This window comes from Astyanax mexicanus, chromosome 17 (genome assembly GCF_023375975.1).
Source record: "Astyanax mexicanus isolate ESR-SI-001 chromosome 17, AstMex3_surface, whole genome shotgun sequence".
NCBI lineage: Eukaryota > Metazoa > Chordata > Actinopteri > Characiformes > Acestrorhamphidae > Astyanax > Astyanax mexicanus.
In genome coordinates this window covers 26864726-26891899 of record NC_064424.1, presented here as the reverse complement: position 1 = coordinate 26891899, position 27174 = coordinate 26864726, and the positions used below count along the sequence as shown (strand labels likewise).

The window sequence follows — 27174 nt, the reverse complement described above, 5'->3', positions numbered from 1 at the left end:
TTTTCGAGTTTCTTTGATTTCACCAAATTGAAAACCTCTGGAATAGAATCAAAAAGGAAAAAAGATGATCACAAGCCATCAAACCAAGCTGATCTGCTTGAATTTTTGAAGCAGGAGTGGTATAAAGTTATCCAAAAGTAGTGTGTAAGACTGGTGGAGGATAACATGCCAAGATGCATGAAAACTGTGATTAAAAACCAGGGTTATTCCACTAAATATTGATTTCTGAACTCTTAAAACTTTATTAATATTTTATTCTTTATTAATCTTCTTTGTGTTATTGAGGTCTGAAAGCTCTGCATCTTTTTTGTTATTTCAGCCATGTCTCATTTCCTGCAAATAAATGCTCTAAATGACAATATTTTTATTTAGAATTTGGGAGAAATATTTTCCGTAGTTTATAGAATAAAACAACAATGATCATTTTACTCAAACATATACCTATAAATAGCAAAATCAGAGAAACTGATTCAGAAACTGACGTGGTATCTTACTTTTTTCCAGACCTGTAAGAGGTTAGCCAATGTATACTCGTATTTCAAAAGTATAACACACTTTTCATGACATACTGAAACAAAACAATAGTTTATTGAATTCATTCAATGAAAAACAACTGAAGACACAACTTAAACTTCAGCACAGCTGCTCGACCCGCTGAACTGAAATGCTTTACAAAATACTGAACAAGAGAAAAAAGAAAATCTGAGATTATTTCTATTCTTAGAAATTAACAAAATGTCAAGATCCAACAGAATGTTCTGGACATTCATCAGGACACCATGTACATTAAAGCTGGTCTCAGATCTGTGCAACAAAGGAGTATCTTACAGTTCTACACGTGTACATTTACTCACGGCTTTCAGTACAATTCCAGAATCAAAATACAAGGCAAAGAAGTTCTAGATTCAGTCTGTCTGTTTTGCATTATAGACATGTATTATTACATCAGTATAACCAGAATACAACATCCAGCATTCAAATAAAATAAAATAAAAAACAAAGATAGTCATGTTCTTCATAGGCATCCCTCTGCTTCCAGGACTCTGAAACAGAAGAGTTGAAGCTATGCTGGATTATATGAAATGTGTATTGTAAGTATTGCGGAACCACTTTTTTTCTTGCATGCTTGAGAAGATGGTTTTGTATGTGTTTATACTGTATGTGTATGTATGTGGTTTATAATAAAGCCCATGATTTAATTCAAAAACTTTCCTGACCAAACTAATCTGAATATGTTTGATGGCTCACCCTGAATACCAAAATGACCCTTGTTGACTGGTAATTGTTTACAGTGGTGGTGAACTGAACCAGATGTCTGAAGAGTTTATAGCCTTTGGGAACACATTTTGATAAATTGATTTGTTTTGTATAATACTAAACAAGTTAGAAATAAAAAAGACACAAAGCAGACATATAATAAGGTCATCTGCAAAAGTCAACAATGCGTTCTCTGCCTTTCTGTGAGATCAGCTTTGGAAGTGTAGCTTTAACACTCCAGGTTTAGCTTTAACTCTTAAGATTTTAGCTGCAGCTTTACCTTTAGCTCTCTAGGTTGCTTAGGCTCAAAGAGAGGTTGGAGCCATGTCAGATTTCTAGTTGGCCAAGAGTATGCCGACATAAACATGACCCACTTTTAGGCCCACCTACTCTACATCGAGAGGAAAGCAATACTGGTGAAATATAACAGACATAAATTCAACTTGGAAAGAAGGAGCCAAATAAAGTTAATTATAAAGAAAACTCACATTTAGGTACCCATCTTTATTATTATTTTTAATATTAAAATAGTTATGAACACACTGCCTGATGAATGTGTTCTAGCACTGTTTTCAGAAAGGTTTTAGCTTAAATTATTTAAGGTGGAGGGGCACCTGCAAAATAATGCCCACAGAAATTCTTTTTAGATTTGTTTCTGTTTTTCCACTATCAACATTTCATATAAAGCAAACATAGGTTCACTGGTGGTTTTGGACAGCGAATTAAGTGGCTATATAAATATATGAATAAAGTGTTGTAGTCACAGCAATGTCTAGTTACATTCTCCACCATTGTAAAGAAATCCTCTTTTCTGATAAGCTTTTCTACGATGCACCATTTCACACCAAGCCCAGTCTGAACTGTTAAAGAGTAGTAACATTTGAACTCTGAAGAAACAAATAGAGGGGAACATTTGTTTTTTTGGAGCATTCTACTTCACTTTTGTATTTGTAAAAAACTGAGATGATATAACCTGGAATGTCAAAGACAATGCTGCGCAAATCCTAGGTGGCTCATGTGGTACTACAAGTGGATGCCAGGTTGTAAGTTGTTAGTTGGTACCTTCAGTATTTTGGATGGCTGCTATAGCATTGATAGGCAGCTGTTCGGTGGTTGCTGTGGTGTTTTAGGTGGTGCTTGTGGTTTTCTATGTGGTTATTACAGTATTCAAGATGAACGTTTTTAGATCATTTCTATGATATCTCTTATGGATAATGAGTGCTTTCTGTGGATATTTTAGGTGAGCGTTGGGTGCTGTTATATTTGATATGGATGTTATGGTGTTGTAATTGCTGTAGTGTTGCTATGTGGTTGGTAGAGCATAACAGAGCAGCTGTTAAGTGATGGCTGTGGTAATACCTGTGGTGATTGTGGGTTGTTGAGTGGTTGCTTTTGTGTCTGAGATTAATTCTACTGTGTTGTTAGAAGGTTCTGTGGTAGCTCTCATGGATAAAGGGCTTCCTGTATTGCTGCTTTGTGGTTTGCTAGGGCATAACTGTTTGCAGTGTGAGTATCACAATGTAAATGCCGTGTATTACATTGTAAGTGTACATGTTGGTGTAATTACTGCAATAGTTAGAGTGAGTGTTATCGAGAATCCTGTCCAACCACAACTGAAGTCACTGAAGTCCATGAACAATCCAAACGTGGTACCCAACTCCTAAACACCTCTGAACATGGCTTACGTACAGTTTCTTTGAAGAACAAAGTATTGATATTTATTGCATGCTCGAAACTGTACCTGTTACAGAGGTGCCCAGGTTCTTCATTGTACCTGTAAGTACTGCGTATATAGGCCATTCTAATACAGTTACAAATTTACTATCCAGAGTTGGAGTGGACTAAATTAAAGGAGAACTTCAGTGTAAATTTCTTTTTTTTTCGTGTAGTAGAACATAATTAAGAGTACTAACCTTTGTTGAATAACCCACCTCTGTTCTCCTGGAGCTTTCTGAGATAAAGTAATTTTGTGCTTTTTGCCCAGCACTTTTTACAATGGGAACTTCGGGGCATACACTTGCCCCTGCAGATAAATAGCTTTTTACAACTTTATCCAGGCTCAAAGTAGCTCCAAACCTAATTGGTATTTCTATTTGGATTCTTTTCAACAAAGGTAAGTACTCTTTATCATGTTTTACTACACCAAAAGTTAGTTTTACACCAAAGTTCTCCTTTAAGGGGGAGGTATGACGTTCAGCATCATTATAAATAAACAAATATATCCATCATCTACAACTGGTCAAGATTTCCAGGAATACTTCACATACAAAGCTGTGTGTGTTTTAGCTGTTACAATTATGCATCTTCACAACAGAGTGCATGTACTGCATTTGTATAGTGTTATATCGTGTAAGAATGTTTATGCGCATGCATGCTCATAACAGCAACAGTACGTATAAATACAGGGGGAGCAGCAGATTGTCAATTTGCAACGTATATGCTTCTAACATTGCTACCATTGCGATGGACCCGACCACCCAGGAGTAACTGGCATTTAGGTTTATGCTGGCATCAGCGATCAGGAAAATGGCCACTGCGATGACCTGTGCAAACACAGATGTGGCTGTACCTTCAAACGTTTTCTTGGTGCCCGGCCAGCGGATCTCACCCACCGTGCTTCCAAAAACAGATGCCACTGTGTCCCCGATCCCCACAGCTAGGACACCGGCATAGGGCACCAGCCCTCCCGCTCCTCCCAGGCCACCTTTGGGGGTGCAGGGTCCGGGAGTCAGCCACAGGGGCAAGGAGACGCCCAGCAGCAGGTAGATATGTGTGAGGATCAGGGGTCCGGAGTCCCTCTCGTCCAAGAAAAGTGTGAGCAGACGGCGCAAGGGTGCACCTAGCGGCCGGATACGGAAGAAGCGTACCAGCTCTAGGAAGAGGAAGGCGGCGAGGCAAACCACGGCGGCCAGGTGCAGCAGAGGCCGGTCCAAAGCAAGGCCGGGCGCGAAGGTCAGCACCACCAGCAGGTGAAAGTACTTCCTCACTGCCGTGGACGCCTGTGGTTTCTTGCTGCTCCCTGTGCGCCGGCTGTTTTGGCGCAGCACCACAGCAATGGCCACCATTGTGAGGATGCTCCAGTATGCAAGCAACCAGAGGCGAGTGTTGCTGAGGGTGAGGAAGTGGAATATCCAGGCGACTGGGTGGTGCTGGGTGAGCAGGGACAGCCATGGCACCAGCAGTCCCAAGCCCAGCACAGCAGTCATCAGGTGGAAGAAGACGGATGCGGACCAGGTCTCAGACTCCATGAAGAGGAAGAGGACAGCAAAGAATACGCCCAGCAGCACACAGCCCACCGCAGCCACAGGGAGAAAGAAGTGCAGGGGGTCGCCGTTTGCATTGGCTGTGCCAGCCAGCGAACGTTTGATGAGCTGGTTAATGATGAAACTGATTCCACCCAGGATCAGGAGTGCCTCTCCAGGCGTGAAGCATCGTGGCAGGAGGTAGAGGAGGATGAGGCTAAGGTAGACGAAGATCAGCAACACCTCCAGAACCTCGATTACCTCCGACACAGTTAGTGTTTGCTTGACTGTATAGAGGATGGCGCTGGCTGCAATACCCGCAATCACGCAAGTGTTGGTAGGCACCGGCCGGGTGATGCCCAAGGCAATGAGCGACAGAAACAGCGCCAGCATCATCCCAGTTACTGTAATCACCATGGCGAAGCGCTCAAAGTAGACATTCCCAACAGTGACACAGCGACCTCTCAGGGCCAGCCCCAGCAGGGGCAGGACCATGCTGGCAGGCAGGACGCCGCTGTTGGCCGAGGGGCGGAACTGGAATACTGCAGCACCGGTCCGCAGGAGACGGTCCCATTTGTGCTGGACATAGAAGGCCTGGACGGCCAGGGCAATGCAGCACCATGAGAGTTGGGTCCACACAGCCATGTGCACACACAGCACAATGGAAAAGACCACCATGGACTCCACCAAGACCGGGTCTGTCTGCATGATTGTGCGATATGGGTGTGCGTACTAGAATTGGAGAAGTTTCCTAGGACTTCCTAGAATGTAGCACTTGCTTCAAGACTTTGCAGCTTTTAGATCTGTCAAAGTCTCATTTGTTTAGAGTTCAGCATCCCCAGTGCATTCCGCTCCACCTTCTACCAGCATTCAGGACCTGAAAGAGACACATCAAAACAGATCTCTGGTTAGAACCACACAAACCATTCCCTTTAGCATGTTAGCAGCTTTAGCTTGTAATGATGTAAATGGTGTAAAATGCAATCTTCAGGCTAGCATTTTTTAAATGTATTAACGATCTACAGTTAAATTTACACTTATCATTCCTGTAAGCCAGTTATCAATTATCAATTATTATGCTTTAGCATGTTTTTGTAACAGGTCTTGTGTAAAAAAAATTGCTAATGAATTTGCAGCTAGCATAGCATTAGCAACATTTATATCATCTTTAATCATTGTGAAACTGAGTCTTTAGGCAGAGAGCCTTCAGGAGCAGGCAGATTGACAGAGTCAGGCGTGACAATCGTAGTATAAGCTGAAGTAACATATTTCCATGTAAATATAATGTTGGACAATATAGACTTAATTTTAAAATCACAACATATGTCTTAATTTCAGTCAAAAATATATAATTCCGATATCAATATGAACAGCATAAAAGCCAAGGTCATTAGTGTACACAATCACGCAATGATTAAGCTGGGCGATATGGCAAAATATTATGTCACAGTATTAAAAGATAATCTTATGATGCATAGTATTTATCGTGTTTTGATTGAATTGCTGAAAAAATGCACCAGGAGTGGCAGATTCTTAAAAAACTTTATTGAAACCAGCAACTTTACAGGAGAGGAAAAACCTTCTAAACTTTTAATGGAAGTCAATGTAAAAAGAGTATATTCCAGGTCATCTGAAGAGTTTCTATTGGTCCGTTCATCAAGAAATTTTGGCACGGTATAAGGGGCAGTTTGTCTGATCAAATTATGTAGTAAACTAAAAATCAACAAAAATTGATTGTGTTTTTCATTGGACAGCGGCGATATTCAGATACTTTTTCATGCAGAGTACAGTGATTTATGTACAATTTCTGCTGCACATGATTCAATTTACCAGTATATTTACACTCTCTGTAATGAAATGTGCAGTTGTTCTTTAATCAAGGGATCATTGTCTTAAAACAGTGATGATAGCCTCTAAAGAAGGATATATTTATCACAGTACAATTTACTGTAAATGTAAGTTTTGCATACAACAGTAAATAATTTACTACAGGTCTTAAAGGCTAGATTTTATATCATAATGTAGTTTTACTTTTTTTTAGCAGCTAGCTTAGCACTGACAGCCTCTATAAAAATATATCATGTTAAGACCCACATTCTTTCATTCCCATTCAATTTTAATATGTGGGAATGTGTGATACAACAGTGGCAGTTCTGTGGTTCAGCAATGCCTGTAACCATCACTGCTCCCTGGTTACTTAATATCACAATATAACTCGATAGTTATACTTGCGTAACAAAATTTTCTTTATCATTTTTATTACAGGTTATATTATAAGAGGAGTCACGCAGTACAAATACTTTGTTACCTTACTTTTGAAATTTGGATTATCTATACTTTACTGGAGTAATTATTTTTCATATGTATATGAAAAATCATTTGTATATTATCATAATAGGTTATTAAGTTTCCTTTTCATTGTTGTCAATAGTCTTTCAATAAGTGAAAATTTACAGCAGCATGTTAGCAGCTAGCTTAGCTATAGTAAACACTGCTGTTCCTATTACTTCGGAGGTCATAAGTCATGAGTTGGTACCAATCCACTTAAAATTTAAATAATTACACTATTGTACACTATTTATACCACGCTATCTCATTGCTAACGTTTTGATTGACCAGGCCCTATAATTTACCCAGTTCTGTGCCTAATCTGCACCCTAATTTTGGGTTTTTTTAAGCCTACATTATCAGGGAAAACCAACAGGAAGTTGTTGTAACGATCAGGCAGATACCAAACTCAGATGACTCAACTCTGAACTGTAGCAGCTGAACTTTAGCACAGTTACCGGAGCACATTTAGAACTCCAGATTTGAGGTCTAAAAGCTCTGAATCTGTTTGTTATTTCACATGAGGGCTGGGAGGTTAATCTAATTCATTTGATTAATCGAATTACTGTTTTAAAGGGATTTTCAAAATGGGTTAATCAAGATATCCTTAATTAATAAAGCTGCCAGAGGGAATCTCAGTAGATAGAAATTTGCTTATGTCAGAAACCTTTAAAGAACTCTTTTACGTGGCAGTAATTTTCCTATTTTACACTTTTCCTTAATTGAAATACCAGGACGATATGTTGTCACTTTGTTTAAAATATAAAAGCTGCATAAATGAAATTATTTATATATATATATATATATATATATATATATATATATATATATATATATATATATATATATATATATATATGAAATTTAGCTTGAGCATCACTTTAAATTGTACTGTCTGTTTAAAAATAAAACAACTGAAGTTGTTATGTAAAAGAAAAAAATCGAGAGTAAGAAATAAAAAAATTGTTCAAATACTTGAAGAATATCAAGATTATTATAACTATTTTTTACAATATCGCTCAGCCCTAATTATAGTACAGTCTGTGCAAACACAGTGCTATAGTATTACACTGTAATTAATAATACATTAGTTTGGAGTAACAGGCAGAAAAGGTCTTCTGAGGATTTCTCTAGCCTACCTTAACGTTTTGACAAACCTTCAACTCAAAAAAATCACAGGGGCACATCAAATACTAAAAAAAAAACATACATCTGAATGGTTATAGATTAGTTATTGCTAAACAAAATACAGCTCTGGAAATAATAAGAGACCACTTAAAATGATGAGTTTTTACCAAATTTAAAAACTCTGGAATATAATCAAGAGGAAGATGGATGATCACAAGCCATCAAACCAAGCCGACCTGCTTGATTTTTTGCACCAGAAGTGGCATAAATTTATTCAAAAGCAGTGTGTAAGACTGGTGGAGGAGAACATGCCAAGATGCATGAAAACTGTGATTAAAAACCACAGTTATTCCACCAAATACTGATCCCTGAACTCCTAACATTTTTAAGAGTGTTTTCTTTGCATTATTCAGAATTATTCAGAAACTGAAGTGGTCTCTTAATTTTTACTAGACATTTTAGCTAAATAGATACTAAACAGACTGGCTATGCCTTAGCTAGCTGGTGGATCCATTCACCCAACACTGTGCATACATTTGGAATGGCAAATCTTTGGGCAGTGGACCATTTTACATTAAAACAGTGTTTTGGATAACACTGTTCACATTTTACACTAAGACTAAACCATACAGACGTATTGATAAACAATTGGAGTTCTCCTTTAAGGTGATTAGCTTTGCGTATAAATACAGTATCCAATACAAGGGCAGGTTAGCACCCAGTCATGCCCACATGCTGTATAAAGCTGCAGATACATAAAGATGGATATGAGCAGAAACCTGCTGAATATGAAACATGGATTTCGGGATACAAAAAAAAAAAACGAACCAGACTGATCAGTCTGATTGATCTGATCAGTGGCCGAGAGGTGGTGAACAGCCTTTGTTGGGGCCATTATGATGATCTGCCCCTCTGGAAGCAGCAGCAGAACCTCCACGAAGGACAAGAAGCGAGAACATCCACATCATACAGATACAGATCATACAGAGACAAACACGACCAGCCTTACCGGAGACCCGAGGGGAGAGGATCTGTCCGCGTTTCACCGCTACCGAGATCTTTGCTGATGATATGTGATCGATGTCGAGCTCCGAACACGGGTGGGGGGGCGGCCATATTTGACAGCTGGGTCACGTGGGATGAAGCATTATTATTATTATTTTTTTGTTTTATTTGGAAAACACTTTTAACAATTTAAAAATTATTAATATCACCAGACAAATTATATTTATAGGGGTTTCGATTTAATAATATTAATATTTTTCAAAACATCACGAAATTTAACGAATAATGTCACGTGAGCAAACGCCGCGCTCTCATTGGTCACAGTACGGCGGCGAAGATGGCGGAGTCGGAGATGTGTGCGAGGTAAATGAAAGAAACATTAACTTTTAGTGTTTAAATTAATTAAATATAAGCTGTTAACATTTTCATTCAAGTTGTTTAATCATATACGGTTTATTCACAGGCAAGCGAGGAGCGGAGAGCGCTCTGTTCTTCATTTTAACGCTTTTTTTTAGGTTAATAGTCAGGGACGCGGTGGGAGCATGTTGTTATGTGGCCGCGCTGAAATAACGTTAGCATGAATGCTAAAAGCGGCGTCTGTGTTAATAGAACAATATAAAACACGAATTAAACAGATTTAAGAGTTAAGACAAGCCTTTTAGGACTTTACACGACTAAAAAAAACCAAGGCAGTGTACTCCGGAGGCGTTGTTTAAACTGTGCGGATAGTTTATATCTTTCTGAGTTGGGTTGGCTGAGTAGCAGCGCTGATAACTTCACTAACTTCTGATTTTGGCGCTTTAAACCCTCAGCTAGGCTCAGGGCTTCACAGCCGGGCTGAAACACTGTGGTAAACATTGAGAAACAACATAATATGATGAGGTTTTGATTGTGGTAGCTTATCCAGCAGTGCTGGTGAATACAACCGGTGCTCTGTCGATTTGTGCTGCCTTGTCAATTCATGCTAACTAACACAATACATATTTATAGGTTATGCTGCCTCAATAAACCAGCAGGTAGGGTAGTTTAGCCAAATGTGTGACTAGAGTAGCACTGCTGAGGTAAATGCACTGTGCTGTGTTGGCATGTCAATAAATGTTCTATAAATTATAAACTATTTATTGGAAATCAAGGCAAAAATACACACGGTCTATAATGGTAAAGTGTCAAATAAAATAATAAAAACCCGAGGAAAATGTTTAATTTCGTTGCATCCCTAGTTAATACTAATATTCATAATAAATAAAGATTTGTGATGCTTTAGAGACGTGTATACTGCCTGTTTACAAATCACAAAAACAATATTGTCATTTTAATGTTTTACACCATGTTTAATACAAAACCTGCATGTAGTTTTGTATAAAAAAAGAAATAAAATAAATAATTAGAATTTAAATGTAAATGAAACAATAATTTGGTGTTTGTTTAAAAATAAAGTTATGTAAGAACTAAAAATTGTAATCGAGAATCACTCATATATTTAAATAATATTTTTTTTCAATATTGCCCAGCTCTAGTTTCAGTAGATCTATGTTTTTTAACGCGTTAATTTAAAAAAAGGTTTTCAAGTTTAAAAATGTTTTCAAACTATGACTTGTTTGTGTAGAAATCAGTTCGCTAAATAAATGTACAACTACAAAATGTGAAAATAATTCTTAGGAGACACATTTAATTTAGAATACATTAAAGTACATAAGCAGTTAAGTGTCCAGATTGTACAAACTGTACTAAGTGTTTTAAGTGAGTTACCATCTACATGGCACACTGAAAGCTGAAGTGTTTCACTGAGAATAAATTTATATACAGACTGTGTTTTGATTTGTAGGAGTAGTCGGGAGTTGTGGACCATCTTACTTGGAAGATCTGCTTTGCGGGAACCGGTAACTTAAATTTTTATGAACATTTATTTACATATACATTTATCATACCAAAAAAAAAAAAACAATTGTTTAGATTGAAAATCACTCATTTAGTTCCACTGGCACGTGTCAACATATTAAGCAGCAAGTGACGACCAGTTTTTGAAGACGATGTGTTGAAGCAGGAAAAAATGTAAAGAAAAAGTGTAAGAATCCTAAGGGCCAGATTGTGATGAGTACATGATTTAGGTCAGTACATTTTAAAAAGCAGCAAGGTATTTAGGATTTGCATTGGTCAGTACTTACTAAAAGTGCTTCAAGGAAAGACAAGTTCATGGGTGTTTATGGCTCATAGATGTTCATGAAGGTTACATAAAGGATCTTCTGCAATACACAATATTTAAGAGTAAATATAATATTGTGTCTGATGTGTGTTCGTGTGTGTCTGGCATTTTGTTAATTAAACCATCTTATTTTTCCTCTGCTGTATGATATAAAAGGCCCAGATAGAAGCAGAATTGGAGAGAAATGGAGAACGGCTGCTGCAGGGCCTTTCCTACTACAAACCACCTAGGTAAGCAAATGCAAGCCCACATTGTTTATTATAATACACAGGTTGGTAGACAGATATAGATCATTATTAATACTCAAATAATCTTTTTAATATTCCGTAAGTAGACATTTGTTTTGCATAGGCCTGTTAGTTATGTTTATTTTTTTTTAGCTGTGGTCAGTCAGTAGTTATGTATTTTAATTAGTGAAACACTGTTTTTTTCTGTTCAGTTCTTCATCAGCAGACAAGCTGAAAGTGAATAAAGATGTGGCTCAAACTCTTAAAGACTTTGCACTTCGCATCAGCAAATTACTGGTAAGTAAAGCAACTTCTTTTGCACCATAATGACACTATACTACAATGCAGTATACAGAAGAGTGATGAGGAAGAGCTCAGTTTAAAGTTGCATATAGACCAGGTGCCTGAATTATGACCATTTGTCTCATTTGAGGAAGGTTGTGAAAATAAATTATATTTTTGTTTTTTTAAAGAAGCCAGTGCTTAATTCAGTATTTGCTCCAGTAAAACTGATCATTCTGAATCTATTACAGTATATATGTGTAAACTATGTAGTAAAATGTGAGTGCTTTTTAAAAGCGGCACAATACAGAACAGTAAAAGGATATTCTAAAGGATAAAAAGGGTTTAAAAAATTGTTGTATGAAATTATGCTTTGACTATTGTGGTATGTGAGTGGAATTCAGAGAATAGTGTAAAATATGTGACCTTTAATAAATGAGTGTGTCTGTTTGCCCCAGGGTCTTGATGAACAGCAGAGTGTGCAGATTCTGCAGTGTTACCTGCAAGAGGACTACAGAGGGACTCGTAACACACTAAAGACAGTACTGCAGGATGAGAGACAGAGCCAAGCCTTACTGCTTAAGGTCTGTCTTCTTTTCTATTAGTGTCATTTTCCTTTTTTGGGGGAATATTTCTGTTTGGCAAATATTCAGTTCATTCTTTCTTATGGGTGCCCACGTCTGCTTCCTTTTTTTGTATGGTTTATATTGGCTGTAAGATGTAAATTAAATATTAATTAGTCAAATCTGTTTTTGGGTTTCAGATAGCAGATTATTACTATGAGGAGAGGGTGTGTCTTCTGCGCTGTGTTCTTCTTCTTCTCACCTACTTTCAGGATGAAAGGCATCCCTATAGGGTAAGTCACATCTTTTTTTTTTTTTAGATTCAAAATCAAGAGGTTATGACTTTTTTTTTTACCCCATTGTAAAATTAAATGTTTTATGTACAAAAGAAAATAAAACTTATAATATGCAGTTGTAGAATTTATTTTAAAAATCATATATTTAAGTTCCCTGTTTCATATTAGTAGTATAATAAATCATGTTATAAAACTCATTGAGAAGTGTTTATTGATGGCTGTTTAATGTTTGTGGTTGTGTAGGCAGAGTATGCTAGCTGTGTGGGGAAATTGGAGAAGGACTTGGTGTCTAACTACCAGCAGCAGTTTGAAACTCTGTTCAATGCAGAAGCACCAACATGGGAAACCCACGGGAACTTGATGGTGAGGCTTGTTCAGCGTCTTCCTTCGTTTCTTGTTTTTTGTCTGGATGACAAAATGTTCTTTTTTTTTTTCATTTTATCTAAAGTGTCTCTCCCCTCTTTTCTGCAGACGGAGAGGCAGGTGTCTCGGTGGTTTACTCAGTGTCTGAGGGAGCAGGCCTTACTGCTGGAGGTTTTGTTCTTGTACTACGCTTACTTTGAGATGCCTCCTACTGACCTGATGACCTTTACTCGGCTGTTCAAGGAGCAGGGCTTTGGGCAGCGACAAACCAACAGACACCTCGTGGACAAGAGCATGGATGCACTAGTGGACCGAATCGGGTTAGAACACACACAGACTTTATTAGCAAAAACCTAGAGATAGAAAAAAAAAACGTATCTTGATACTATTTAACATATTGTAATAATCTATACTGTGTTTTTGGGAATCAATACAGTATTGCAAACTTTAGACAGACTGGGGTTGCTTATATTGCAGTTTGCTTGTATATGCACTAATCATATTCTCTGTCTGTAGATATTTTAGCTGCTTGATTCTGATCGAGGGGATGGATATTGATTTTCTTCATAAATGTGCTCTCGAGGACCGAACCGAACAGCACCAACTCTTCAGCACACATGACATCAACAAGGTAAAACTAAACGATCACAATACAACATGATGCCTAACAAATTGGGATACATTTTTAAAATGTTTTTTATGCTTATGTTAACAGTTTCCCTGACTGTCCTATATTGTGTTGGGCTAATAGTATCCTTAAACATGTTTAAAACATTTGGTTTAAAGCAGCATTATTTAGAATTTTTACCCAAAAATAGCAGCATCAGGATCATGTTAATGCTCTACTGACATATAATAAAAAGGAGAGCATTTCTGTTTTTACTGTTAGGTGTGTCATGCTGAAATTTCACAATGGAACTCTGGTAATGTGGGCAGGGCAGGGTAAAATTACTTTACTGCATTAGTACTCATGCTTCTTGACAGTTCTGTATCTCTCAGCTTGTCCAGGAATGCATGTATGAAACGCATCATTCTTGAAGGTTGGCTCACAGTGAGAGTTTCACTTTTTGACAATGGAAGGAGTCCAGGAGCGAGAACTTCTCACAAAATTCTGCTTTAATATGCCGACCAATCAATTGCACACAAATATCATACAATTTCAGAGGCACTTATTTGAACTTTGGAATATAGTGGGCTATATTTTGTTTAGTCCACTGTACTGTGACAGTGTGCAATCAGAGGGAATCAGAGTAGTGTTCTGGCATTGTGAGTGACAAGCCTCTTGAGTTAATCATCTACTTGTCTCTTTCTGTCTGTAGGACATGGATCAGATGCTGCTGACTTTTGGTGATATCCCTCATCACGGTCCAGTTCTGTTGGCTTGGGTTCTCCTCAGACACACACTCCAGCCAGTGGAGGCTGGTCCTGTCATCAGACGGTTGGGGCACACGACATTTCAGCTGGGAGTGTTCCAGCATCTCACAGATATGCTGAAAGCCCTCGGCAACACCGGCAACAATGTAAGAATAAATGCTGTGCTCAAGATGCACTAGTTGAATGACTTAGGCCACAGTATTGGTATGAACCTCATTTTACAATTATGTATCGCGATACAGTGGATAGGATTCAGTATATAGCGATTCTTTTATTATGCTTAAGCATTAAGTGTGATATTGCATTTTTTTATTAATCAGTCAAGTTTAAGGAAAGCTGTCATAGTAGGAAAACATACTATCATATTCATGAATAGAGAGCTGACTTTTTTATACAATCAGAATTGTGGGATCTGAAGAGTACATAACTGGTATCTAGTTTTAATACAGCATGGAACTGACCACTATTTAACACCAATTTTTGCATATTAACTATTAATAAAGAGTCAATACTGGTTTGAAAATCGATAGACATTTAAGATATAACCTGGTGATACTGGTGATGAGTCAATCTGGGAACAGATGCTTGATAAAATGATTAATTTGCATAAAAAAATATTTCCAGTTAATTCACATGCATTAATGTTGACATGATTTATTAATTTTTAAATATTTCTTCACTGTATTTAATTGACATTTTTGGCTACATAGTGAGGTACACTATTTATGCATGTGCATCATTTTATGTGATAATTTTGTATATAGTTTATATTTGCACTGTAAAGCAAAGGCATCTGGCAAAAAAAGACAAAACCTTTTAATCCTGTTCTCCATGTTTTCTGCCTCTCTTCATCTGTAGTGCACTGCTAGTACTGCTCGAATGTGTATCTATGGTCTCCTCTCGTTTGTGGTCACCTCGTTTGAAGAGGACACTCTGGGCAGCCAGCAGGTGCAGAACACATCTCTCTAGCACTCTACACCTTTTTACTCACATCAGATCAGAGGACCATGCCTCCCTCTTACCCTTTCATTTTTTTTATGTTTAACACCTTTGTTTTGAAAGAATACTAATTTTATTTTTCAGCAGAACTTGGCACATTGCCCACATTGCTAAAAGGACCAATTGTTATTATATAATATTTTAATTTTCTGAGACACTGATTTTGGGGTTTTCATTGGCTGTAAACCATAATCATCAATAGTCTATTTTAAGTGATCGTAAAATAGATCACTCTGTGCCTAATATATCTATATAATGAGTCTCACATTTTGAACTGAATTACTGAAATAAAGTAACTTTTCAAAGATATTCAATATTTTTATGTGTATATGTATATGTTGCCAGAGTTTATCCAGTGCAGAGCAATTTCAAAACTTATGAATTACCACTGGTAATTCTGAAACAAATGTATTTTGTATGTCTTCAGTATGTTTTGTTTAATATATTAAATTGAATTTAGCTCACTTTATTGGAAATTGTTTATCCTTTTATTCTTACATCAACTGTCACTTCTACTTACTTCCTCCAGCATCTGATCAACGCTGCCTGTGAGGTCCTCGCAGCCCCCAGTTTAGCTGAGCTGTTCTGGGAGATGGTGAGTAGCACAGAATCACACAATAAACAAAACAAAACTGATTTGGTGTCTTGGAGGCACCAAATCAGGCGACCCTGTATTTGTGATTTACAGAAGCCCAACGTGGGTCTGGAGATGATCCTGGACTCTGCAGTTGGAGTGTTTCCTCACAAGACTGGACCATTGCTGCAGTTACTCACAGCCCTGCTTTCTGACAAATCTACTGCTAAAAGGGTACAGAAAAATACACACACAATCCACATTGATCCACACCGTCATATTTATACTAGTGGTGTCAATCGATTAAAAAATTTAATTCAATTGATCACTACAAAATTCTGTGATTAACTGCGATCAAACGCATTTGTTTTTCTTCAGACATAAATTATTATAGTGAATATTTAATTTTAAATATAAGAATGAATGTAAGAAATGTAAAATGCAATTATATGTATATTAGTGGTGTCATTAAAATACTAGTGTATACTTGTATGTTTGAGGGGAGATAAAATCAACATAGGGTGCTGGAATAAAGAATGATTGATTCATTGGTTGTGAGTGTGTGTGTGTGTGCGTGCGTGTGTGCACACTGTGACTTGTCTGTCTTTGTTGTCCTTGCACTATTATAACACAACCTACACTGGACTAAATTACTAAAGTCTAATAGTGTTTTGTTGTACTGTACAACCATCCATTAGTATAATAACAAAGATGAATTAAGTATTAAAGACACATTACTTCTGCTCTTATCTGCTCTTATTAAGAATTCTGTCTCTCCTCTCCTCAGGTCTACATGTTTTTGGATAAAATGTCCTTCTACACAGAGGTGTACAAACACAAACCCAACGATGTGCTCTCCAGAGAGGATGAAACGCTGTGGAGGAGACAGACTCCTAAACTCCTTTATCCTCTGGGTGAGTGGGTGTGACAAGGTGTTCTGTGTATGAGGGTGCAGTGGATGGAATGGTGTTTTAAAGTTCTTGTTTAAGCAGTTTTACCATTGTAGGAGTGAATTTATATAGTTTTCATTAAAAGTTATATTGTTGTATTGACAATATAGGTACAAAAGGTACCATCAGTCCTGTTTGTCACTATTGTGCTGGCCGGTTAGCAAACGAATCCTCCCTAATCCAGCAAACAACCAATGGAGTTATCCTCTACCCCCGTCCACATACTTTCCTCCAAACTGTTGACACACAACCTCTCTCTGTTGAGATGTAATACAGTAAAAAGGCTATTGTCTGCAGAGTTTACCAAAGTGAATAATTTAATTTAATTACTTTAATATACATTTAAATACCGGTACCCACTAATTAACACCTTACCAAAAGATTTCTACTCATAAAATTCTTTCAAGGTTGGCAGGTCTGGAAAATTGACTAGCTGCTGTGATTAGTGCTTTTTAATTGAATGCATGGTGAAACTTTTTAAATAAGTCTTTGTACTTTTATTTTAATTGGAATTTAAATTGGCTTTTTGTTTTGCATTTTGCCTGTGAACATGTGTATTAAGAGAAATATTGTGCATCTTAAAATGTTTTTAAATATCTTGATGTAGAGTCTTGATATGTGTATGAGCCGATATAAATGGAAGCAACAATCCTTTTTTACAGCCCTTATATGTAGCGTTATATAATAAAATAGTTGCCCAGTTTAAAACATTAAACATCTGTTTATACGACTGTCTTTCTCTCTGTCTGTTAATCCATCTATGCAGGTACCGGTCAGACCAACCTGAGGATGCCTCAGGGCTGTTATGGGCAGGTATGTGTAGGGGAGCAAGGTTACGTGGTGCGCTGGGATTACTCCTACAGCGCCTGGACCCTCTTCACCTGTGAGATAGAGATGCTGCTACATGTGGTCTCCACTGCAGGTACACACACAGATCATATGTTTATTCACTTGTGTACAAGACATGATTTCACATGCCCAGCTAATTTGAAGTGTGTGTGTGTTTTAGATGTGCTCGCCCATTGTGAGAGAGTGAAGCCAATATTAGACCTGGTCCATAAAATCATTAGTACTGACTGGACGGTTTCTGACTGCTTGCTGCCACTGACCTCAAGAATCTACATGCTGCTACAGAGGTAAGACAACATTTATTTAACTTAACCCTCTTTTTTTATACAGCTTTACTCTAAAGAAAAACTCAGACAATAATTAAAGCTAACCATTTACAGTTTTTTTTTTTTTTTTACAGTGCTACGTAGTACATCTCATGTTACACTCAAATTATCAACTTTTCTTTTATTAATTCTATTTTGAGTTTGTTTAAAGTATAAGAATGGAGTGGATGTAGTTTTTTTTTCTTGATTGAGATTGTCTCCATTATTTATAGTCTCAAAAAGGTTTAAATTAATACAAAATAATTAAATATTTGAACAAATGAAAAAGGCTCTTTAATGTGTACGATTTTAAAAATGTCAGTTGAGTCATTGATCCTGTGCCAGATTTGTTACATTTTTAGCATCATACTTTTTAATGAGCAATTTTAAACTAAGAACTCACTTTAAAGCAGAAGTTGTTTTAATAGTTTTTCATATTATTATTATTATTATTATTATTATTATTATTATTATTATTATTATTATTATTATTATGCTCACCTAAAATTAATTTGAACAGAAAAGAGTGTTATAAAAAGCCAATGTCCAAAAAGCTAATAAAAATGTAATTACTTTTTGTTGATTTATATCAGATTGACGTCAGTCATAAACCCACCAGTGGACGTGATCGCCTCCTGTGTCAACTGTCTCATTGTACTCGCCACACGGCAACCTGCAAAGGTAAGCATTACCGAGTCTCTGTAGAATCCGTCCAGACGTTTAACCACTACTGAATTTACCACTAACTCTGCTGCTGTTTTCTGTGTAGGTTTGGTCCAGCCTGCAGCACACTGGCTTCCTGCCCTTCGCATCTATCCCCCTAACTACCCTGGCACAGACTATAAGGTAACATAGTCTTTACAAATACATTAACAGATCTACTGATGTTATATCCATGTTAGATAAATGTTGGATAAACTGCTCCAGCAGATTTTAGATGTTTAACACTTTGTGTGCATTATCACATGACAGATTATTGGTTTATGTGATGGTTTTTTGTGTGTTTCTAACAGCGCTGAGGGAATGAAGGCAGGAAACTATGGAAACCTGCTGGTCTTGATTGAACAGCCTCGAGGAGAGTATGCAGTGACCATCGCCTTCCTGAGACTGGTCACTACACTTGTCAAGGTAATGCTTGCGCACCCATGCTCACAAATGTGTTGTGTATTAATTATTTTATTTAATTATACTAAATAGTCTAAAGTTTTATTGTGTGTGTGTGTGTGTGTGTGTGTGTGTGTAGGGTCAGGTGGGCAGTACGCAGAGCAAAGGGCTTATTCCCTGTGTGCTCCTGGTGTTGAAAGAGATGCTACCTACGTACCACAAATGGCGCTATAACACACATGGTGTCCGAGAGAAAATTGGTGAGACACAGACATACCATAATGGTCCGATTAATTAGCTATGAGCAAGCATCTTAATAATTGGGATATACAGGGTATCTATCAATATGATATAATCAATTTTAACATTGGCAGATCTCATCCGACAGATGATTAAACTAATAGAAAAACTAATTTGAGTTGATATCAGTTTTTTTAATATAGAAGTTAAATGATATGATATCAGAATCATCCCAGAATTGATACATTTGGTCGCAGTATGCTGGTTTTGTAGACTTGACCTTCATTGAATTGTCTTTTCTCAGGTTGTCTGATTTTGGAGTTGGTTCATGCCATTCTCAATCTGAGCCCTGAGGGGGAGTCAGAGGGCAGGTATGGAAATCCATTATGACTCACCATCTGAAGTTGTGCATTAAAGTGTTTAATAGGGTTTAATAGGGGTGATTTATTTCAGGATTAAAATCCATTTGTGGTCCACATAAAATTTTTAAAATTAATTTATTAATCCATTAATTGTAGCCACAATTTAATGTTAATATAAATATAATTTGGTTGTTCTTGTTGACCTCTTTTTGATTTCTGACCTCACAGCGCCCCCAGTCCGCAGTCTCTGTGTATCTACAGTCTGGCCAACACTGAGGCAGGCCAGGCTGTGGTTAATATTATGGGTGTTGGCGTGGACACCATCAACGTAGTGCTGGCCGCTCAGCCAAGCAGGTAGGTGAAAGTGTTGGTGTGGGTGCTTTTGAGGCTGCTCGCATTATCACGTGTGGGTAGGGCTGAGAAAAACTGGATTTTCTTTGTCACTTGTTGCTCTGTTACCTGCAAGTGTGAATACTGGCTTACTTTGTTTTTCTCTTGTCTTTTTCTTTCTCTCCTCTGTATTACCACTGTAGCAGTGGTAGCTGTGAAGGTCCAGGGCAGGTTTTAATTCAGACGGTAAAACTGGCCTTTTCAGTCACCAACAACGTCATTCGACTCAAACCACAGTCGGACACGGTTTCACCCCTGGAGCAGGCTCTCACGCAGCATGGTGAGAAAGCAAACGCACCTTTTTTCGTAAAAACTGTATTGTGTTAATCTTATTTTGCAAGATTTATACATTGGCATCTTCCTTTTCACCCAACTATGTTTCGATCAAAGTGTGTTTGTTTGTGCTCTTTATACACTCATTTATGCTCTTTTGACATATGCAAAAATAAATGTCTGTTTCAAATAGGGTTGCAGCGGTAACCGGTTTCACGGTATACCATGGTATTAAAATGCACGGTTATCATACCGTGTGTGTTTGCTTATTACCGGTAAAACGCAAGCCAGCGGGAAACTCACCCGCGCATGCGCAACTCTGCTCCGCTTCAGCTACTCAGCACACAGCGGTGAGAACAGCAGAACGTGCATCAGAATAAACAAATCTCCGTCCGCCTAAAAAAAGGCTAAACTAAAATCAGCAGTGTGGGACTATTTCGGATAACCGCCGAACGCAGGATGGTTATCCGATTTGTAATCAATGTGGCAGTAAAGTCACAGCTAAAGGTGGACTTACATCAAACCTGTTCTCCCATCTCCGAGAACACCACCCCGCTGTGCAGCGCAAAGTATGTGTTTAATTTTTAATCTGAACCTAAATAAAACCTCTTTGTAGTCGTGCACAACCCATGTGGTAAGCGCCCGCAAAAGCGCTGAGAAATTTGGGCACGCAGGTACAGGCGTGAAGTGCGTGCTACGATGGATTCACGTGTCCGTGTAAAGGTCCTGGCCGGACTGGATGTGAAAGACGCCATTCATTTACATGCGTTCATTTTCAAATTCTGACGTGCCTGTTTTTCATATGTTAAAACCAGACTCGGTGTGAAAGCCTTAAAACAGAAATCTCTATTGTGAGGATCATGTCAGAAATAAATCCCCTCTTTCTGCAGTATCTGGTTATATACCAACTTGGCAGTAAAACGGACGTTTACAACAGTTGTTGATCAGACACTGACCCAGGCTCAGTTTATCAGAAATTAAATACTTTAAACTTAAATAATTGTACTGAATATTTTAAATACAGGATCTTTACTTCTTAGAGGACATGTAATGTGTGACGTGTGTGTGTATGTGTGTGTGTATATATATATATATATATATATATATATATATATATATATATATATATATATTTTTTTTTTTTTTATATATACACTCTTAATGCCCTTAAGAGTAGTGGAAAAACCTGGTTTTCTTCACCTGATGGTGTACAGCTTATTTTTTTTAAGGAGACATTATCTATATAGTTGTTCCAGGTTTCTACAATAAATAGTTAATTGAACAAAAAACCTTTGTTGTAATTTCTTTAAGGGTCAGTTTAATAATATATGTAACAAACTGTGATACCGTGATAACCGTGATACCGCGGTATTTTCTGAGACGGTTATCATACCGTGAAAATCTCATACCGTTGCAACCCTAGTTTCAAATGATCTAAGAGTAACTGGCTATGACTGCCTATACCATATTTTTTGCATTATGAGGCCCAGCTTTGTTTAGCTTTGTTTATTAGCTTTTCTTAACTTTGTAACCCCCCGCCACCACCCAGCGCTGAGACCTGCTGAATTAAAAGTTCCTCATAGTGTCTCTTAAAATGCGCCTTATAATTCAGTACGCCTTGCAAATATGAAAATATGAAAATAGACCAGAAAATAGACGTTCATCGGTGCACCTTATAATACGGTTATTATAGCCTGAAAAATATGGTACTTCTATGCTTACTTTACATTTGCATGAATGTAAACCTATCCATCCAGTAGCTTGGCTACACTGCCCTCACAGTTTCAAAAACAGGATAATATCCTTAATTTCAGAAGAATTGTTGAATGAGTGGGTGTCCCAATGCTTTTTTCCATTTTTTTTTTTTTTTATTTACATTTCTTCTCATTTTAGGTGGCCATGGCAACAATCTTATTGCAGTTTTGGCTAAGTACATTTACCACAAGCATGACCCAGCCCTGCCGAGACTCGCTGTCCAGCTGCTGAAGAGATTAGCTTCGGTAATAATCAACAACATTATACTTTTCCACATTTTCATTTCCAATGGCACCATTTCCCATGTTCTAACTCAGAGCAATAACGGTGTTATCCACAATGTCAGTCCACTTTGAATGGTTTTCACTACCTGTCATCTAGTTGCAGGTGAGGTCAGCCAGGATTAGAGTTTTGTGATTTATTTGTAACCCCATAAGTTTGCAGTTGTACTGAATTCTGAATAAACCCTAATTGCAACCCTAAAGTGTGTGTGTGTGTTTTTGCAGGTGGCTCCCATGTCAGTGTATGCTTGTCTGGGCAGTGATGCAGCAGCAATCAGAGATGCATTTCTCACACGGCTGCAAAGCAAAACCGTGGACCTACGGATCAAAGTCACCATCCTCGAGTTCCTCACCGTGGCTGTGGAAACACAACCTGGACTCATTGAGCTCTTCCTCAATCTTGAAACCAAGGATGGCAGTGAAGGGGCAAAGGTATACACATTTCTCTAAAGCTGATTTGTGACATCAGTTGTGAAAACCACCATATAAATACGTTTGATTTGATTGGAGGTATTGTTGACCTTACATCTAAACATGGACAAAAACGTTTGTACTTGCCTGACTAACATGCAAAGCGGATCTAGCATTACAGACAAATTGCATGCTTCCAGTATACCATGGTATAAAAATGCATGAGTATCAACTCGTGAAGTTTGCTTATTACCAATTGGAGAATCTCACACACATGCACATCTCCTTTCCTCCTTGGCTGCCCCTTTAACCACACAGGAGAGAAAACAGCACTGATTTCTACCTCCATCCTCCAAACTATAATCAGCAGTGTGGAGTTACTTTGGCTACCCCTAAGTCAACGCAGGGTTCATTAATACAGTCAGCAGCTATCAGCCAATAATCCCTGGCCCTGCCAAAATTCAATTCTACTACCCATCAGCTTGTCATCAACTGTTAGTGAGAGATCCAGTTCAGAAAAAAACAGCTAAACCAAATGTTTCCAGAACTTAAATCCCAGTTCATGTGTTCAAATGATCCGTTATCAATCATGCTTATAATATTGTTGTTAATGCTGTACGATATAACTAAAATAAATGTTGATTGATCCCAAATTCTAGGTACCATAGAAATTTATAAGGATATCAAATGTGCGATTCATTAATGCTGCTGTGTTTTCTAACCTTTTGTGTTATTCAGTGTTGATTCACATATTAATGTGTGTGTGTGTTTTAATTATGTATTTTAAATTGTAGGCCTAAATAAATGTGATGTGTGTCTGTGTGTGTCTGTGTGTGTCTGTGTGTGTGTGTGTGTGTCTGTGTGTGTCTGTGTGTGTGTGTGTGTGTCTGTGTGTGTGTGTAGGAGTTCTCTCTTGGTGAGTGGAGCTGTCTGGCTGTAGTTCTGGAGCTGTTAGACTGTGAGCTACAGGGGCAGTACTGGTGCCCACCTTTGCTGCAGAGAGCTGCCCTGGCCTTCCTTCATGCCCTGTGGCAGGACCGCAGAGACAGCGCACTGTCTGTCCTCCGCACCAAGTGAGTGAGGCCCATGCGTTTACTTACAATGCAAATATATTTTCACACACGTTCCGCAGGTAAACAAAATAATGTAATGAAATGCTTGTTTGGAATTTACTGATTATAGACACTCATTTTAAGCATGTACATTATCATCATAACATATAGATGCTTACAAACACAAACACACTTCATACTTTTGTCTTTCTTTTCAGGGAGAAGTTCTGGGACAATCTCACCACGCCTCTGTTTGGGACCTTGCCTTCACCATCTGAGACCACCGAGGTGGGTTCAGTAACGGGCAACAGTGGGTGTTTACCCAGAGATGTATAGTAACAAAGTAGAACTACTTTACTACTCTACTCAAGTACTAAAATTCTGTATCTGTATCTAACAGAGTATAATTTGTTTTTCTCCTACGTTACAATTTTACTTCACTACATGTTTTGGATGAGTTTAATACTTTTAACTTTATGTTCTGCTTCCTAAATCATTACAGTTATAAAAATGTTAGGAATTATTCCGAACACTCATTGGTGTACAAAAACTGTTGAATTCTTTAGTACTTCTTCTTAAGTGTGGTGCTTGAACACGTCATCCGTATCCCATTTTATCCTTTGGCCCTACCACTTACCCCTATCCCTTATTTTTGAGTGTAACCTTTCCCCTTGGAACAGAGTTACAAGTGGAAGGGGTAAAATCCTTCCCCTATGAATTGAGACAACCCTTCAAGCACCCGATACGTCATCAGGAGCGCTAAAGTTCAGTAACCCAGCTGCTGGTTAACTAGCTCCTTCCTTACTAGTCCATTCCTTAATTCCTCTGTTGCACCATTTAAGGTGGAACTGGAAAGTTAGCTAGCTAATGAGACAAACCACTAGCCTTTCTATGCTTGTTATGAAGAATTCAGCTATAAGACACTAAAACTACACATTAAACTATGGTAGTATACTGCTAATTGTCACTTACCAAAGAAAATACATTTGTGGATTTCTTTGGGTGCTTGTTCTGCTTGTTTTATACCCTTCGGTTTGAAGTGTGCATCTGAAAATCTCCATATGAAGGTCTAACAACCTTATCCCTTCCCCCTACCCCTCCATCCTAACAAGAATCGGGACACCCCTACCCCTTGGTATGCACGTGTAAAACAGGAGGGTAGGGGGAAGTGGTAGGGCCAAAGGGTGAAATGGGATTGGGCCTTTAAATTCTGCTTAAGTCACTTTTTAATAGAGCACTTGTACTTTTACTCAAGTCCTGGTCTTTAGTACTTTAGTACGTGTTTGGTGTTACCCAACTGATTGGTGGGTAGCACTTGTTCTAAACATTTTTCATTTAATTTTAGACCATACACCACCAATGATCAAATGAAATTCAAGTACCATGCTGTTGCAATATGCAAATTATTAATTGTTGTTTCTGATCAGTGCAGATATTTCTTCTGAGTCAGAGGACAAATAACAGCACTATAAGGGCATTAATTCAGTGTAGTGAAAGGAGTGTAATGAATTATAAATATGCATGGGATCTCTCTATTGTGATTAGTCTGCTGAACTTTTGGGAAAGGTGGAACTCCAAATTCCTATTAAGGCCAATTAAACTTAAACTTACCACAGTTTGAGAACCAAAAATGTATTTTTTTGTATAATTCTATGATAACAAATGATACAGTTTGTTTGTTGTCCAACTGTTTTTCTCTTCACAGCAATGTACGACTTATATAAACTAATATGGTTATAGTTCAGGTGATGACTAATCACTAATTTTAATATACATACCCCTGATCTCAGGTTTAATGTCAAATAAACACTCTGTAAATAATCACTCTCTTTTCTGTCCAGCCGTGTGTTCTGGAGTCTTGTGCCTTCGTAATGAAGATCATAGGCCTTGAGATCTACTATGTAGTCAGGTAAGATTTTATCATATTGCACATAATAATAGTAATAATTTCTTGTAGATTCTGAGGCATTGCTGCGAGAATTTTATTGCATTCAGATATAACTCTCTAACTCTCCCAAAAGTATTGGATGAAGCATCATAATATTAGAGATCTCAATTCCAACAGCTCAATGCTGGGGTCTTTAGCTTAACCCACACAGTCTGTACAGTCTGATGGCATGAAGAACAAAGGAGTTTTTAAATCCGTTGGTCACTGACCAGACTTCTTTGCAATGTGTGCAGAGGATGACTGCCATTGTCTTCTTCTCTGTCACTGTCACCAGAGTCCAGCTTCATGTTGACCACTGAGACAGAGTTTACAAATCTGTCTTCAGAGCTAAAAGGTTTAACATTTTTGTTCTATTATTTGTTTTATTTCTACATTATTGGGGCTCCAAGTGGTCCAGCGGGTTAAGCGCTGCCACTATGATCAAGAGTTTGCCGGTTTTAGTCCTGTTCATGCAGCTTGCCATCGGCTATTGGAGCCCTGAGAGAGAGCAAAATTGGCCTTGCTCTCTCTGGGTGGGTAGATGGCACACTCTCCTCACATCACTACAAACGGTGATGTCGATTAGCCCATGGCATCTGTGAGCTGATGTATCGGAACCAAGTCGCTGTGCTTTCCTCCGAGTGCGCTGTGATGCTAATCTGCACTGGTACATCAGCAGCACTTCAAAAAGAGGTGGTGGCTGACTTCACATGTGTTGGACATTTACATGTGAGGAGGCATGTGCTAGTCTTTATTGTCCTGGTGTTGGGATATTACTAGTGATGGGGGCAGTCCTAATGAATGGGTTGGGTAATTGGCCTGTGTAAATTGGGGAGAAAATGGGAAACAAATAAAAATAAAATTATATACAAAAAAAATTCAACAATATTAAATTCACAATGAAAAAAAAAAATCATAAAGAAAACTCATTGAATGAGAAGAGGTGTCTCCAGACATTTGATTGGTACTATATTTTCGGTCCATTAATGGGATGCATATATACTGTGTAAAACTGTGTGCAGTTGAATTGTGGTAAAATATGTATTGTACCTTAATGTGTGTATTTCAGTGGTCAGCTGGAGGGCTCTCTAAAAGCAGCGCTACAGCGGCTGAGCACCCAGCGGAGGTACGAGTTCTGGTCTCAGTATGTGAGGGAGCTGGTTTGTGCTGCCTGTGACGGAGAGGACGGGGGAGTGAGGTCACTGCTTGAGTCTCAGATGCTCATCTCAGCCTGGAGGACCCTGCTCATACTCTCCACCAGTCACGTGAGGACATTTATATTACTGTAATCTCATACCTGTACATCAGTTCTAGAAAAGCAGTAATTACACACATCTTGCTGTGTCAAGTAGGGCTGTGTATTGGCAAGAAAATTGCTATACTGTAGGCAAGGCTATTGTGATTTTTATTTTTTTAATAACATTTTAGGAATGC

At 38.0% G+C, this 27174-nt stretch overlaps 2 protein-coding genes across 3 annotated transcripts in view; one reads left to right on the top strand and one right to left on the bottom strand.

Annotated features, from left to right (window-relative positions):
* Window positions 1-569: 569 nt before the first annotated feature.
* On the bottom strand, window positions 570-9098 carry dolk (dolichol kinase). The gene is made up of 2 exons (XM_007256567.4): window positions 8965-9098; window positions 570-5376 (listed from the first exon to the last, which is right to left on the bottom strand). Exon 2 carries the CDS (start codon window positions 5205-5207, stop codon window positions 3633-3635), a length of 1575 nt encoding a protein of 524 aa, XP_007256629.1. The 5' UTR covers window positions 5208-5376; window positions 8965-9098; the 3' UTR covers window positions 570-3632.
* Window positions 9099-9223: 125 nt separating this feature from the next.
* nup188 (nucleoporin 188) overlaps window positions 9224-27174 on the top strand; it is a 35118-nt gene continuing 17167 nt past the window's right edge. Inside the window, exons 1-29 of one of the 2 annotated variants that reach the window (XM_022676401.2) lie at window positions 9224-9323; window positions 10786-10840; window positions 11320-11393; window positions 11603-11687; window positions 12131-12256; window positions 12436-12528; window positions 12775-12894; window positions 13003-13214; window positions 13411-13525; window positions 14214-14414; window positions 15127-15216; window positions 15797-15862; window positions 15956-16075; window positions 16629-16755; window positions 17558-17713; window positions 17801-17927; window positions 18539-18626; window positions 18715-18791; window positions 18959-19073; window positions 19189-19309; window positions 19594-19660; window positions 19880-20005; window positions 20185-20321; window positions 22208-22314; window positions 22576-22782; window positions 23665-23834; window positions 24032-24101; window positions 25655-25722; window positions 26810-27005. In XM_022676401.2, coding sequence (XP_022532122.2) covers window positions 9298-9323; window positions 10786-10840; window positions 11320-11393; window positions 11603-11687; window positions 12131-12256; window positions 12436-12528; window positions 12775-12894; window positions 13003-13214; window positions 13411-13525; window positions 14214-14414; window positions 15127-15216; window positions 15797-15862; window positions 15956-16075; window positions 16629-16755; window positions 17558-17713; window positions 17801-17927; window positions 18539-18626; window positions 18715-18791; window positions 18959-19073; window positions 19189-19309; window positions 19594-19660; window positions 19880-20005; window positions 20185-20321; window positions 22208-22314; window positions 22576-22782; window positions 23665-23834; window positions 24032-24101; window positions 25655-25722; window positions 26810-27005 — 3342 coding nt within the window. In that variant the 5' untranslated portion in view covers window positions 9224-9297. The remainder of the gene's footprint in view (window positions 9324-10785; window positions 10841-11319; window positions 11394-11602; window positions 11688-12130; window positions 12257-12435; window positions 12529-12774; window positions 12895-13002; window positions 13215-13410; window positions 13526-14213; window positions 14415-15126; window positions 15217-15796; window positions 15863-15955; window positions 16076-16628; window positions 16756-17557; window positions 17714-17800; window positions 17928-18538; window positions 18627-18714; window positions 18792-18958; window positions 19074-19188; window positions 19310-19593; window positions 19661-19879; window positions 20006-20184; window positions 20322-22207; window positions 22315-22575; window positions 22783-23664; window positions 23835-24031; window positions 24102-25654; window positions 25723-26809; window positions 27006-27174) is intronic. The other variant, XM_007256573.4, reaches the window with a different exon arrangement.